The sequence below is a fragment of the Pelecanus crispus genome, chromosome 11 (assembly GCF_030463565.1).
Source record: "Pelecanus crispus isolate bPelCri1 chromosome 11, bPelCri1.pri, whole genome shotgun sequence".
In the NCBI taxonomy this organism is placed as follows: Eukaryota; Metazoa; Chordata; class Aves; order Pelecaniformes; family Pelecanidae; genus Pelecanus; species Pelecanus crispus.
This window is the reverse complement of record NC_134653.1, coordinates 773,460-788,227: the sequence shown is the minus strand read 5'-3', so window position 1 is coordinate 788,227 and position 14,768 is coordinate 773,460. Positions and strand designations below refer to the sequence as shown.

The 14,768-nt window shown below is 47.8% G+C and overlaps 1 protein-coding gene across 2 annotated transcripts in view; it reads left to right on the top strand.

The window, feature by feature from the left end:
- Window positions 1–13,898, top strand: part of USP31 (ubiquitin specific peptidase 31) — a 28,687-nt gene extending 14,789 nt beyond the window's left edge. The window contains exons 2-16 of one of the 2 annotated variants that reach the window (XM_075718069.1): window positions 379–516; window positions 1,017–1,105; window positions 2,243–2,335; window positions 3,525–3,660; window positions 4,184–4,328; window positions 5,115–5,298; window positions 5,533–5,644; window positions 6,252–6,346; window positions 6,855–6,932; window positions 7,443–7,572; window positions 8,870–8,989; window positions 9,166–9,391; window positions 10,251–10,409; window positions 11,130–11,282; window positions 12,355–13,898. In XM_075718069.1, the coding sequence (XP_075574184.1) occupies window positions 379–516; window positions 1,017–1,105; window positions 2,243–2,335; window positions 3,525–3,660; window positions 4,184–4,328; window positions 5,115–5,298; window positions 5,533–5,644; window positions 6,252–6,346; window positions 6,855–6,932; window positions 7,443–7,572; window positions 8,870–8,989; window positions 9,166–9,391; window positions 10,251–10,409; window positions 11,130–11,282; window positions 12,355–13,898 (3,402 nt within the window). The remainder of the gene's footprint in view (window positions 1–378; window positions 517–1,016; window positions 1,106–2,242; window positions 2,336–3,524; window positions 3,661–4,183; window positions 4,329–5,114; window positions 5,299–5,532; window positions 5,645–6,251; window positions 6,347–6,854; window positions 6,933–7,442; window positions 7,573–8,869; window positions 8,990–9,165; window positions 9,392–10,250; window positions 10,410–11,129; window positions 11,283–12,354) is intronic. The other variant, XM_075718070.1, reaches the window with a different exon arrangement.
- The last annotated feature ends 870 nt before the right edge of the window (window positions 13,899–14,768 follow it).

The following is a 14,768-nucleotide window of genomic DNA, read 5'->3' as shown; positions in this document are numbered from 1 at the left end:
TGTGAAGGCATTGTAGGTTGATCATTTTGGTGCTCATCTCGTCTAATTGAGTCCCAAGTTTGCTATAAACATTTCTGTTTAAACGGCGATGCAGTTCCTCTCTAACTGCTGCCATAACCCCTCTGGTCAGTTCGGAGAGCAGGTGGCAGTTTCTCTGCCCAGCAAGGCATCTGCTGCTGCTTTCACGCAAGTTGTGCAGAGGGTCCGGCACGCGATGGTGCGTCCTGGCCCGTCCCCAGGTGGCATGGGAAGGCAGTGCCCCACCCAGAGCTGGGTTTGAGTGCGCCGTTACCTGTGCCGGTCTGATTGTGAGGGCTTGGTAGAGGGAAGAGCTTGATTCTTGTGCTTTTGCTATACGCCGTCTCTGTCTCCCTGCAGAACATTGTGTCCAAGAACGCTATGCAGTACCGTGGGAATGCCCAGCACGATGCGCAAGAGTTCCTGCTTTGGCTTCTAGACAGAGTCCATGAAGATCTGAACAATGCAGTGAATTACAGCAGCATGCCTCCGCTCAAGGTAAGGGATTTTGCTGGGAGCCAATGTGGGAGAGTAGCTGTAACTTTGCATACAGTCTTTCTTTTTAGATTAGCTCTACGTGTTGGCTTCTCAGCTCTGATAGTTTGTATGGAACAAAAGCTTGGGTTAAAATACTGTTTGTTTCTGGCCCTGTGAATGTAACTAGCTGTTTCACTACTCCCTGGCAAGTGCACCCCAATACACCCATTTGTGAATGGTCACATTCTGCTCTGCGAGAGCTGGGAGGCATTACAGGGGAGGGACTGCCAGATGCATCACCTGGCGCGAGATCCCTGCCTTCCCTTGGGCTGCCCTAGCTACCTCGTATTCCTGCATAACCACCATGTGAGCAGAGCGCACTGTTATTTAAAAATCCTGTGACCTTTTTTCTGGTGGTTTTGGGCAAGGAGGGCACAAATTTGACGAGGAGTACTGGAGCCATCTAACGTGGTGCACCTCCGCGCTTGGATGCCCTTCTAGGGTTTATTCTTCTCTTTTAGCCACCGCTGGAGGATGACGTGCTGCTCGAGGGACCAGCCTTTCCAATCAGTAGTACTTTTGTGCAGGAACTCTTTCAAGCCCAGTACAGGTATGATATTTTGTAAATTCTGAGGCATTATTGCACGTATTGGTGACCCCGCTATAACTCTACCCTGACACTAGCTCCCAGCGCAGTTGAGACTGGTGTCATCGTGTCAGCACCTGTTTCTGAGTGCCTGCTGAATGAAATCTGAACTAAGATCTTGCTCCAGAGGAGAGAGAGTGTCACTACTTCTAATTTGGTATATTCTGTGAAAATCTACAGTATGTACCACCTCTTCACCTGCCCTGATGCATCCTGAAAGCAAGTCAGTGCTCAATGGAGCAAAGACTGGGGACGACTCAGTGCTGTGAGGCTTACCCTGGCTGTTCAGAGGCAAGAGCCTGTGGCAAGATCTGGAGGTGCCTGGGGGCTGCTGGGGAGTTACGGATCCCAGACGTCTTGCAGAGTTCCTGTTATCTGGCACTTGGGAATTCTGAGCTTGAACCTTTCACTGTCCCTTCAGGGTTTTTCCATGAGTTTCCCATACTTCCTGGGAAGGGAGCTTTCTAATTGCAGAACTAATACAAGAAAACAACCTAATTTCCAGCGCCTCTCGATGGCTTGTATCTGTGCTGCTATAAGAATTTTAATTGCTGGGCTTTCTCCCTGTTATTTGCCAAAGCTTCCTTTGCAAAGGAGAAGCCTTAAGCCTGGTATAAAACATGAAACCAGTGTAAGGTGCAGGTTAATTCTGAATGCGAGAGAGATATTGTCTGGAGTTTTTCCCTTCTGAGTAAGAGAGATCTGTAAACCTGCAGTGCTGACTGTTGCACTCTTTCCTGTCGCTTCCCTTCTCTTCGAAGAAAATCCTTCCAGGTCTTCCATGTTGGAGCTACTGTTGGTGAATTATTAATTTTGCAGTGATGTTTATTAAAACCCAAATTCAGTGATTGGAGTGAAGTCTTTTCCTGGCATGCCCTGTAATGAACTTTGATACTAATTAAAAGGATCTAGAAATCAGGAGTCTATCATTTACAGCAGCTATGCCTGTACAGCCTCTGTGCGGAGCTGCTCTGTGTGGAGAAAGGAGAGCAGAAAGGGGCAGCCAGGTTGACGTGCGAAGGCTGTTATTTGTGATTTGGTGAATTGTCCGTTCTGATGAAATGAGGTATAACTCTGTCCTATTATTGATATTGGTACTAGGTCCTCCCTGACGTGCCCTCATTGCCAGAAGCAGAGTAACACCTTTGACCCTTTTCTCTGCATCTCTCTGCCGATTCCTTTGCCTCATACACGGTATGTAACTGTCTTGAACTTAACGTTGGCTGTTTCCCATGCATATAGTGTTGTTTAATTTGCTAGAGAAGGAAGAGAGATGTCAGCAAAATCTCTCCGGTAAGTCTTTAAAAAAGATCGATAGGACCATATGGGGCTTAAATTTTTTGCTTTGCAGGTAAATTGGAAAATCAAGCCTTTTACTTGTTTCAGAACAGCCCTTTACCCCCACCCTTAACTTCGTATAGAATTAATTTTGGGGAGAAAAATATATCTTTGATTCAGGTAACCAAAATATTTTGCTTTTGACTTAACTTACAGCATTTTAAAATTAAAAAGGGGAAAAGGATGAAATGCTTTTTTTTCTGCTTTCTTTAGAACAGTCTCACTGATCACTCCAATTTCAAAAAGTGAAGTTAAAGGCTTTCCTGCAAAATGTTTTGCTTTTTTTGAAAGACAGCTGTTGCCAATAAAGAAAAAAGCTCCAGGGAGAAAAAAAAATCCAGATAAAAAGTTCAGAGTGAAGATAGAGAGGTGCACAGCAAAACTACCCATTGTATAAATAAGCGACTCCTTCACCTGATGTTTTGGATGCAGAAAACTTGTATGGGTTCGAGAAGCAATGGAACAAAGTAATGAAAGAACGTATTACATATAATGATGTCACGTTTGGTTCAGAAGTCCCTGCTCCAGCGCCGAGTGGAGGCTGACTGGGCTTTCCAGGGAAGGTGTCCCGGGTAGGCAGCTGCCCCACTCTTCCCTTCCTGAGGCAGCGCTTCTGGGTGCTGCTGGAGGCAGGACTGAGCGTGGAGAGACAACCTGGAGCAGCTGTTCCCAGCAGCGGCTCTCTCCCAGTGCTTTAAGGTGCTGCCTCGGGCTGTCCTAAGCTGCATTACAGGATTGTTGCTGGAACATTACGATTGCCCTGTAATAGGGAGTTTTATTTTTAACTTTGTGGGGCTTTTTTGAGAAGACTTACTGCTTGTTGGGAACAAGTAACACCAGTCTATGTAGTAAGAAAGGAGTCTTCAGAAACCAAACGTATTTGGCTGTGGCCGAGCGTAACTCCAATGTGCGGTGGATCCAGACTGCTGAGACGGCCCCGTAGCTTATGGGCAGCCTGGATGCACCCAGGTCGGGCTGACTCTGTGAAGGTACTGCCGGGAAATGCTCAGCCCAGCCCCAGCAGTGCCTCCCGTGCTCTCCGCAGGCCGCTCTACGTCACCGTGGTGTACCAGGGGAAGTGCTCTCACTGCATGCGGATCGGGGTGGCAGTGCCCATCTCTGGAACGGTGGCCAGGCTGCGGGAGGCTGTCTCCTCAGAGACCAAGATACCCACGGAGCAGGTAACGGGCTGGTCTCCTCACCCGCGCGCCCTGCCTTCAGCGGGAGGGCATGCGGAGGCTTTCATCCCGTGTTGGATATGTAGGAATTGAAATTCGCTGCCCATGATTGAATGGGGGAAGCAGGGTGGTGATGATCTGGATCATGCTTTTCCCTGTGCATTGACTTTTTGAAAACTAGCGACCTTGGGATAGCCATCCGCGGAGCGTGCCGACCTTCTGCCTGATCACCCGGTGATTTGTGCATGCTGGCAGTGAGGGAACCACTGGGCACCTATGGGAACTCCTCTGTAGGAAGAGCTTAAAGAAAGCTGTTGGATCCCACCAAAACCTCTTTTCATACCGCCTTTACCCCAGCTTCTCCTTTATGGCAGTCCTTTTCCCTCCTCTTTGCTCCTGGCTGATGCCAGGATGTTTTGAGGAATGTCCTCTTGTAGCAGGAAAATCCCAGTCAAGAGATGGGACAGCTCAGCTGGACCAGGCATGGGTGGTTTAATGGGTTCTGATTTGCTTCTGCTGACTCTAGATTGTGCTGACGGAGATGTACTATGATGGGTTTCATCGTTCCTTCTGCGATACTGATGACCTGGACACCATTCATGAAAGCGACTGCATTTTTGCCTTTGAGACCCCAGAGATATTTAGGCCCGAGGGTATCCTTAGTCAGAGAGGTAAGTCGATAACTCTGTTTAATGCCCACCTCAGGTGACTAGGTGAGGGAGGCTTGTTTTGGAGAAGGATGTACTTGAGAATAAAAGTCCCACAAGTAGTTGATGTTCTGGTGTATTGATTTCAACTCTGACTTTGTCCGAGCTCATTCCAGCAGACTTAATGGTGTTGTCAGCTGGGAGGTTATCAAGAAGCGATGTACACTCCTTTCTTCCTCTTCCTGGGGCTGATTCTGCAGGCCAGGCTGGCTTAATGTGAAATCTGTTGTCAGGCTTAATTTAAAGATCTGCTAGGGACCAGATGAAGCCACTGAAATTGTGTTATTTAAAATCAGATTGCCAGTGATGAATAAACAGTCTCAGGAATGAACAAACACTTCTTCTTTCAAAGCTGAAAAAACTCAGCTTCTCTGCATCTCTCTGTCAATGAAAGGGAATAATTGCATCCTGGGTAGATGGAGCGTAGTCAAAAGCAAATTGTATTATTGGAAGTAACAAGTAGGGGTTTTGTCACTTTAGCTTTTCTTACAGGCAGACGAAGCTATGAGTACTTGTAGAAATGACTGTGAAAAATCTGTTAGGTGACCACTTGCATATAATTTCTTTCTGTAAAGACATAGTCACTATGAAAAGTAATTGCTCTTTGAAGCCTTCATACAAGTAATAAAAATGGTCTCGATTCCATACTGACCTGCTCCTCTGCAGCCAAAAGAGGATTTCTTGAGGGGGGCAGCAGGGCACTAAAGGCAAATGACATAACAAAACGTTTCCTTTCTCCTAATTTTTCAGGAATACATGTGAACAATAACCTGAATAACTTGAAATGTGGCACTGAGCACTCCCGAACAATATCTTACTCTCAAGGAACACTGAAGTCTGGAAAACTGGAACAGTCCTCTACTAAACCAGCAGCAAATGACAAGATTGTCTTGCTGGTGTGTAACAGAGCGTGCACTGGACAGCAGAGCAAAAGGTGACTGGCAGCTTCACGGAGTTACTCTTCTGGCTGCTTCCTTAATTGACCTGGGTTTTACTCACCGCGTAGTGAAAACACAAGGTGAAGGAGCGACTGCTTGCGTTCCTACCTTGCATTAGGTGCTAAAGAATGTGTTGATCAAAAAGGGGTGGCACTGTCAGAGTTTGGGGATCTGATGGCTGAACAGAATAATCTTTTAATTACTCCCTCAAATGCTACTCCTTCCTGTAGGTTTGGCTTGCCCTTTGTGTTGCATTTGGAAAAAACAATTGCTTGGGATATTCTGCAGAAGGAGATTCTGGAGAAGATGCAGTATTTCCTGCGGCCAGCAGCCTGCATGCAGGTGAGGCAAATGGTTTGTCTGTTCTGAGACTTCCAGCTCTGTGTGATGTGAGCTAAAGGGGAAGCCAGTTACTTGGAGCAATAAACATGCTGAACTGATGGCTTCCCAATATTTCTTTGTGCAATAACGTCCAAGTCTGGTATTCCACCTCTTCAGTGCTTTTGTCTATTTGCTGAAAGGTACAAGTCAGATTAGACTGATCAGGTGAAGAAATTGCATGCTTTACTTCCTTCCTTACCCCCACGTAAGGAAGTACTTGAGAGATTAGTGCTGCTGTTTGCACTGGAAATCCACTGGTTGGTGGTGTTTGCCTGAAAGAAAAGCTGAAACATTTGTTTAGTGACTGTGTTTCTGATGAGAGCTCCCTCTGAGAGCAGAGGGGTGTCTTTGGTCACCGTAGAGGAGTTGTTGGGTACAAAGCCTCACCTGCTGTACCTCACCCCTCAGTTAGCTGATTGGCATAGGCATATTTGAGACTTTGTGCGTTTACTTTCTCATGTAAAACACACGTTCTAGGATAAAATACATGTCAGCTGGTGCTGAAAGCAGATTTGCATATAGGTAAGTTGGGTTTGAGTCACTGAGATGGCTTCTACTCTCTTTGCAGGTTTGCCCATTCAGCTTGCGAGTGGTCAGTGTTGTGGGCATAACGTACTTGCTACCTCAGGAGGAGCGACCTCTCTGCCATCCAACAGTGGAAAGGTGGGTTAGTCCTCATTCCCAGGAGTGGGGAGAGGTTTGTCGGCTGGGAATTTGGTGTGTAGCCATGCAGAAAGGGACAGTCTTGGTGTGGATGTGGGGAATGGACTTCATAGGCCTGAGGAGCAGGGAGACGACCGAATGTCTTGTGAAGCTGTGTGAGGATGCTCAGTCATGTGTCATGTCACCTGGAGTCTGTCCTCCTTGGAAATGGAGAAGAGAATGAAAGTATTACTCCCCCATTTTTTTAGTGACTGTTATTCTTTAGAAATTTTTGCAGATGCCTGTTCTGTAAATAAGTGTACATTTATTTACAGAATTAATGTACCTAGATAAATGCACTTTGCCAGCTTTGCCATGTCCTTTGCTGCCTGAATTCCTTCACTCCTTTGCAAACTTGAGCTGAATGGGAGTGGAGGAAGGATGAAGGGCTAGCAAAGAGAAGTTACATGCCTCTATAAGATAACAAAGGCTTCCGATTAAAAGATGTTCTAACTTCTTCTCTCTCCAGGGCATTGAAGTCATGCGGACAGGGGGGAACTGCGCATGTGAAGTTAGTGGTAGAATGGGACAAAGAAACTAAAGATTAGTAAGTATGAAATAGAAAGCCTTAAAGTGTGTTCACCTTGAGAGCAATGCTTGTGGCCAGTTTGGCTCTGTGTGAATTGTGCACCCTTCAGCAAACCTGAGACCCCTCAAAAACTCCACCCCGTGCCCTGGCCCCTGTCTGCAGGGACAGATTGCGCTGGGTGCGCTAAACTTGCTCTGAGTTGGAGTCCTTTTCTCTGTAGTCGGGGTTTTGCATTATGGAGCAGGTGTCTCGCTTGTGGCTCCTTCCCCCACAAATCATAGTTGTGCGAGAAAGTTCGTGGGCAGTGAGTAGCTTTTTCTGTCTGAGATAAACTGGAGTGGGTGCCCACTGAAGCTGTTTACCCCTGTGTTAGTTGTGTTGCCCTGGTGGGATCTCTTGCCAGTCAGCTCTCTCACATGCAGTAGGACAAATCCAGGAAAGAGCTGCTGTTTGTACCTTTAGGATGGCTCCTTGGCAGCATGGGGAGCGGGTGGATGTGCTGGTAAATGTGTTGTCTCCCTGATGCAGCTTGTTTGTGAATACGGAAGAGGAGTATATTCCAGACTCTGAAAGCGTCCGCCAGCAGAGAGAGCTTCATCATCAACCTCAGACCTGCACTTTATCTCAGTGTTTCCAACTGTACACCAAAGAGGAACAGGTAGGGACAAGACTGTGTAGCAGGCAAGACTCAGAAGGTCTGGCTGGTCCATGTGCTGCCTGAACTCCCACAGAGTAAATGCTTTCTGCAAACCCTGATTTGTTGAGATGGGAGAATAAATTTGTAACACAGCACTAGTTACCCATCCTGCTAACAGAGTTTCTCTGCAGTGAGGAGAAAGTTGCGGGAGGTACTGCTTTTGGGTTTTTTTGCCCCCCAGATGTTGATATGAGAACTTACGCCTGTGTTCTGCAGTAGCAATGTCTTTTTCTGGCATATGTTATAAAGGGTTAGAACAGTGTGGCTTCTTCATGGGAATTTACTGCTCTGCCTTGGAGCAGTTATGTGTTTCCAAGCCTGAGTAGGGCTGGGGAGGGCTCAAGGCAACCCCCACTGAGTGAGACCCCCCTGAACGGCAGCGCAGTGACCGCCGAGCTCGGCTCTCCAGAAGCGTGGCCGCTCTCCTTCTCTAGCTCAGCTCGTGGTGTGAGGAGGTTGAAGGAGAGATGGAGTGCCGCAGGGCAGACTAGAGATGGGTCTGATCTGGCCCTTGCCTGGAACACGTAAGCAATCTGCATTTCTTTGCCAGAGGTCTCTAATCTGCTGTAAAAAGGGATGGTCCTAGAGGTGGACTGCGGACCCGTGATTGAGCTTTAATAATTTTGGAGCCTCTCTTGTTGCTTCTCTCAGAGGTGAGGGAAAAGTTGTTTGACAGCTTAAAGCTCTCTGGCTTCTGAGTTTTCTGAGCATTGGGCTGTGGAGGGAAGCGCATGTTGTGTTTGTGTCTCTGAAAAGACACATTCTCCTTGGTGGACAGTGAAAATCTCTGCAGTTTGTAAGTCTGTGCCATTGGGACATAGCGAGGAAGAGGGTTTCCAGAGGGCAGCGAGGTGTCAGAGATGAAATTCGAAGTACACCTGTCGTCTTTCCGTTCTGATTCTTTCTTTGATGCTGGTTTTCTTGTGAGAATACTTTTACTCGGGCTGCCAAGCCTGCCTGCTTTTTGCCTTTGTTTCTTCTCCCCCACTTCAAAGGGATTGGGGTTTATAAGGTGGAAATAGCTTCTCTGCACAGCAGCACTAGCTGGATTCTGTCTTGCAGCGGGAAGTGTCTCCTGCGTGAGGCGCACGTGTCTCTTTGCTTGTCACTATTTCGAAAAGCATCCAATGAGCTTGATAAATGCTGGAGGTAGACGGGGTGCAGGGGTCAGCGTCTGCACTGGGCCTGGGGCAGCAGAGGCAGTAAAAGCTGCCTTGGAATTTGGGAACTAATACCCACTCATGCCTCTTCCTTGTAGCTTGCCCCAGATGACGCGTGGCGATGCCCACACTGCAAGCAGCTGCAGCAGGGTAGCATCACACTGAGCCTTTGGACCTTACCTGATGTTCTCATCATACATCTCAAAAGGTTTAGACAGGTAAGGATGTCTGCAGTGATGCTGGAGGATTGCTTCCCAGCCAGGGAGGGATCTGACTAGAGCACCTCTTCAGAAGCAGCTGTTCTGCCCTAAGCATTCCTCTCCTGGGTTTTTGCTTTCACCAGGCGTGGTGGCCTTGCTGCCACTGCAGCTCATGCTGTTCTCTATTTACACAGGAAGGAGACCGAAGGATGAAACTTCAAAACATGGTTAAATTCCCCCTGAGTGGCTTGGACATGACTCCTCATGTTGTCAAACGCAGTCAGAGCAGCTGGAGTCTGCCATCTCACTGGTCACCCTGGAGGAGACCTTATGGTCTCGGAAGGGATCCTGAGGACTATATCTATGACCTGTATGCTGTCTGCAATCATCACGGCACCATGCAAGGGGGACACTATACAGGCAAGTATCCTGCAGTATTATGTATGTTGGATCCTTCCAGAAAGAAAACACGTATATCTTTCTGTTGAGTGTCCATAACTTCTTCGTCTTTCTTGACAAAAGGACCTACCTCAACTAATAAGGACTGGCTATGTAATACTGGGGGGCTAACTGTTATGACTTTGAGGAAGGGAGCAATGCCTGTAGACCCAAAATGTCTTACTGTACGTTTCTTTCTCTGCTATTTTTTTTTTTTTCCTTCAGAGTAATGTAACTGGCCTTTCATGTTTCAGAAGTGCTCCTTGGCCGCTCAGCGCAAAACTTCTGTAGTTGCAAGAGGCTGTTACACATAGGAAGTATTTGCACATTGCCTCTGTGCACAGTCAGTTTATGAACTCCTCTTTGCTTGTTCCAGCAGCTCCCAGAGCAGCCAGAGATAGACAAAGTTGCTTGGTGGTTCTTAGGATCTGTATGACTTCACACAGCAGCCCAGAAAATGTGTGTGTTTTGCCCTCTGATGCACATCTCTGGGCTGTGTTGTCCTGGGTGGGCTCAGTCAGAAGGAGATTCACTGATGGAGGCAGACTGCCACAAGTAACAGAACGTGGAGTGAGTGGAGCCACCCCAAACGGTGTTCTGTTCTGAGCAGTAATGTCGGACAAAGAAAATCCTGAAATATGAGCTGTTTATTGTATTCTGGTGGCCTCAGGCCCCACTCTTGCCAGTCAGACTGGAAGAGGATATGTTGCATGAATAAATCTGTTGCTTTCATTCTCCTCTGAGTCTGTCATAGCAGATACGGTCATGGTTAAGTTATCATACAGCAAACCTGAGAGTAGTAGGAGTGAGGAAAGTCTAATAGTAATGTATTTTCTCTTAGCATATTGCAAAAACTCAGTTGATGGCCAGTGGTACTGCTTTGATGACAGTGATGTTCAGCAACTTTCTGAAAACGAAGTCTGCAAGCAGACAGCTTATATTCTTTTCTACCAGCGACGCACAGCAATCCCATCATGGTCTGCTAACAGCTCTGTGGCAGGTAAGCCCCGCTGGCATTGTCAAGGAGCAGTTGTAGTTTGTCTTTCATGGATAGTTTGTCCTTCTGAAGAATTTTCTGCCCAGCTCTGCTTAAGCCTCTACTCTCTGTCCCAGAACTCAGCGAGGCTTGTCTCAGTCTGCTGCGTGGCATCAGAGGCCGTGGGAAAGTCCCACCTCTTCTGTAAAGGCTAATTGTGGTAAAGAGGCTGTGGAGATGGGGGAGTCCCCCGCCACCCCCATGGGTAATTCTGCCCAGAGCTGCCCTTGTCAGAACCATGGCATAAAAATGTGACTAGCTCATTCCTTCCAGCAGTGCTGTTGGTCTCGGGTAGGCAGCCAGCAGCTGAATGTGTTGGTTGAATCCGGGGTGAGCTGGGCGCAGATGCAGGCTTGGTGACTTGCCTTTGGAAAGGAGAGGATTCGCGCTGCGTTTTTGTGGTGGCTCAAGGACTGCCCTCTGCCTGCGTGCTGCACTTTTGATTCACAGCATGCTGGGACAAATGCAATTTGGTCTTTCACTTATGATCATAACTATTTCCTAAGAGTAAAGACATATTCTCTCGGCGGTATCTGGATGCTGTGGCTGTGTGGGCCAGCTCCAGACTCCAGGTGGCTGTCGAAGCCAGCACAGTGCCTACCTGACTCGCGGTGGCCTTCCAAGGTTTCACATGCTCTGCAGCTGCATGCTACTGGCCTGATGTCTGTGCCTGATTTCTTGCAGGCTCCACAAGCTCCTCGCTCTGTGAGCACTGGGTCAGCCGCCTTCCTGGTAGCAAGCAGCCCAGCATTGCTTCGGCAGCATCATCGCGGCGCACATCCCTGGCTTCGCTCTCGGAATCGGTAGAGCTGACTGGGGAAAGGAGTGAAGATGACGGTGTGTATCAACACTGCAGCACGTGGGGGATATCGGGCCATTAGTCTTTCTGTTACAAGATCCCTACTAAGATAGTTGCAAAGATAGCTGTAGTTACGAGGGACAGTTCCTCTAGCAGCTGGGGGAGGCAGGTACTGTGTCAGTAGGAGCAGATGGGTTCTGGCACAGGTGAGCTTTTCTATGGTGTGAAAGGATGGAGAAGAGCAGGGCAGGAACGTTAAGAATCCTTTCAAAGAAAGGAAATGGCATCAACTAAACCTCTCCTTCAAGAACTTTGTGTTTGTTTTTTTCTGGGTTTCACTGCAGCACCTTTGCAGGGAGGCTGACATGTTGCTAACCGCTTAATATAGGTACTCATTGTCTGCTGTCATGCTGCAGGCAGCTGCTCCCAGGGAGGTGTGAAAATAAGCAAATTCACTTGTGTGTGCAAATAGCTGTTCAGTTCCTGGCTTTGCCTGGCTTCTCCACATAGTGCCTTGTAACTCTTGAAAATGTGGAGCTTCAGGGGTCAGTCTGAGCATTCTGAAGCGGGTGTAGAGGTGTCCATGCAGCAGTGTTGCGATAACTGTCAGATCTAGCCATGGTAGTAGCACTTCTAAAATGCTTATTGTTGTACTTTGTAAATACAAATACATTGCTTTAGATAAAGAGGTAGGAATCCTACTTTGCCTTTTACAGGATGGTATGGGATAATATTCTTTCATACAGAAAAATGTATTTCTGGGAACATAATCATAGTTGGTGAACTCATTGCTAGCTTCAAGGACTTCCAAGGTACAAAACCTGTGTTTGGTCTCTTGCTGCTTGGGGATAAGAAGAAAATGTGGATTTTCAGTTATAGGCTTCAGAGAGCGTTACTTCTGTGTGACCACTAGCAAATAACAGTTGTTGAATTCCTTATTCAGCTTTTACACAAGAAGCTGTGCCTGCAGCAGGCATGAAGAGACAGGCATACAATGTGGTATAGGTGGGCTATCTGGCTCGCTTATGGAAACAGCATCTGCGGATGGGTGGGATAAACTGACTGCAGGCTTGCCTTTCGTACTGAGGATGTCGCTTTCTTTTTCTGCAGGAGGATTTTCAACTCGTCCCTTTGTAAGGAGTGTCCAGCGTCAAAGCTTGTCATCCAGATCTTCTGTCACCAGCCCACTGGCAGTGAGTGAAAATGGTGTCAGGCCCTCGTGGTCGCTTTCTGCAAAACTGCAGTTGCGCTCCAACTCTCCATCACGCTTCTCTGGAGATTCCCCTGTGCATACCTCTGCTTCCACTCTGGAGAAGATCGGGGAGGCTGCTGATGATAAAGTCTCCACCTCTTGCTTCGGCAGCCTGAGGAATCTGTCTAGCAGCTACTTGGAGCCCTGTGATGGCAGTCGGCGAGAGCACAGGACGGCTCGCAGAGCCCCCTTGGCTGTCATGGAAGGGGCGTTCAGGGAAGAGTCTGTTGTAAGGACATCTAGCTCAGATCTTTCAGATGGGTACGGTAAAAGCTCTGTGCAGCCAGACAGGAATCACCCTGCTTTGGACCCTTTTGATAACAACAATCAAATCGCCTTTGTTGATCAGAGTGATTCTGTGGATAGCTCTCCAGTCAAGGAGGTGAAAGTCCCGAGTGGGACAGGGCTGGCTGCAGAGAAGGCAGATGGCACCCCTAAGAAGGTTCACAGCTCCAAGGGAGTTTCTGAGCCAGACAAAAGTTTGAGGAAGGGAAGGACAGTCTTACCTACCCAAGAGACCAAAGTCTCTCACTCTTCTCCTCCTCCGCTAAAGAGTTCCCAGAAAGTTTCCCGGTCCAGAAGTAAGACGGACTCCTCTAGGGCCAGTGGGCGACATGGGTCTCCTGCTCCCACTCAGGCTAGGAAGGACCATAGCACGAAGCCCCTTGAGGTGGCTGTCCCATCGCCTCAACAGAAGCAAAAGTCAGGTTCTTCTCCATCCTCCACAGCTGCCAAGAAAACCCCATCAGGCTCATTGACTAAGGGCTCTTCTGCAGGGAAGAGCCGGACTTCAGACCGAAGCCTCAGCAGGGAGGGCTCTAAGATAAGTCTGGGGTCAGATAAAACGAGTGTTACCAGCAGTTCAAGAACGAGCTCCCCGCGGATAAGCCACTCTAGGAGTGACAGCAGGGCAGTAGACAGCAAGCATGTGCGGAGTTCCTCTATGGCAAACCTGCGGTCTCCAAATGTTGGTGTGCGTTCTGGTTTGAAGAGGGACAGCAAGTCAGAAGAGAAAGGATTGTCTTTCTTTAAATCAGCCTTAAGGCAGAAGGAGACACGGAGGTCTGCAGACCTGGGAAAGACAACGATGCTCTCAAAAAAGACAGTGAGTGGCAGTTCCAAGTCAGGCAGTAAAAATGTGCTGGAAGACAAATCGGAGAAAGGTGTTGTCCCACCAGCCTCTCAAACCAATGCCAACATTACCGCAAAAGAAAAACTTGTCCCAAAAGATGCCACACCCAACAAACATTCTCTGCTATCCAGTCGCAAGTCCAAGTCTTCCCAGCTAGATCCCGGAGTCCAGTCTCCTCCTTCCAGTGGCAAGCAGTCTGCTGACAAGCCGCTGAAAAAATTACCTTCCAGCATGCAGGTGTCTGTACGGCCTTCTCTGGAACCTCAGTGAAATGCTGCAATCCAGGTGTCTTTTCTGCTGAGAAGCTAATTTATTCTGAGCTCTTGTTTTTTTGTTCATGTGCCTAATGTATGTTTTGAGGAGAAGTTAACTGCAAGTTGTTAAAGCGCCTTTTGATTCTGCCATCAAACCAAATAGCCACAGGCAGCCAGCACTGATGCAAGTAGTCTAGCTGGAGTTGTTGTTGAACATGAATGCAGCTGTCCCATAGCACTTGTACAGGAGTCTCTTTATAGAAAATGCAACAACTTTCTTCAGATTCAAGGTTTGAAATCTGAAACCCAGTTGTACTGACACTAGTGTGCTTTGTAGAGCTGTGAACTGATATTCCTTTGGTCTTGTTCTGAGCAGGCCGTGTCCGCACTGGTGCATGGCCTTGTTCTGAGCTGTGGAGGATGCGAAGGAAACTGGGAAGGAGAGACTGCTGCTTCTTTATGCTCTCTCTCAACCCTCTCTCCCTGCTCCCCTCCATTTTTCAAGCTTTCTAAAGGGCAATATTTCAACACTAATGTTGTTTCTCAGGTATATACTCAGCCAGTATAGGAGGGACTAGCATTAGTGGATGGACAGAAACGTACCTGTGTGTCTGTGCGTACGCGTGTCTGTAATAGATTTCGGTTTTGCATTCCAACAGCAGAAAGTTTTGGGTTCCCCCCCTGCCATGAAATGTAACCTGTATTTTTTGTTGCTGTGTCTATGAAGAGTTTTACTCTGTCCATACCTAAGGCGACCTCTACCCTGTGCTCTTGAATTGCTTGCTTTCTTCTGAAAGCTATACTGAGCAACAGAAGAAATCACCAAGCAGCAACTGGTCGCCAGCTCGTACCTGTGAAAGCGCTAGGTGGGAGATGGTTGCAGTGC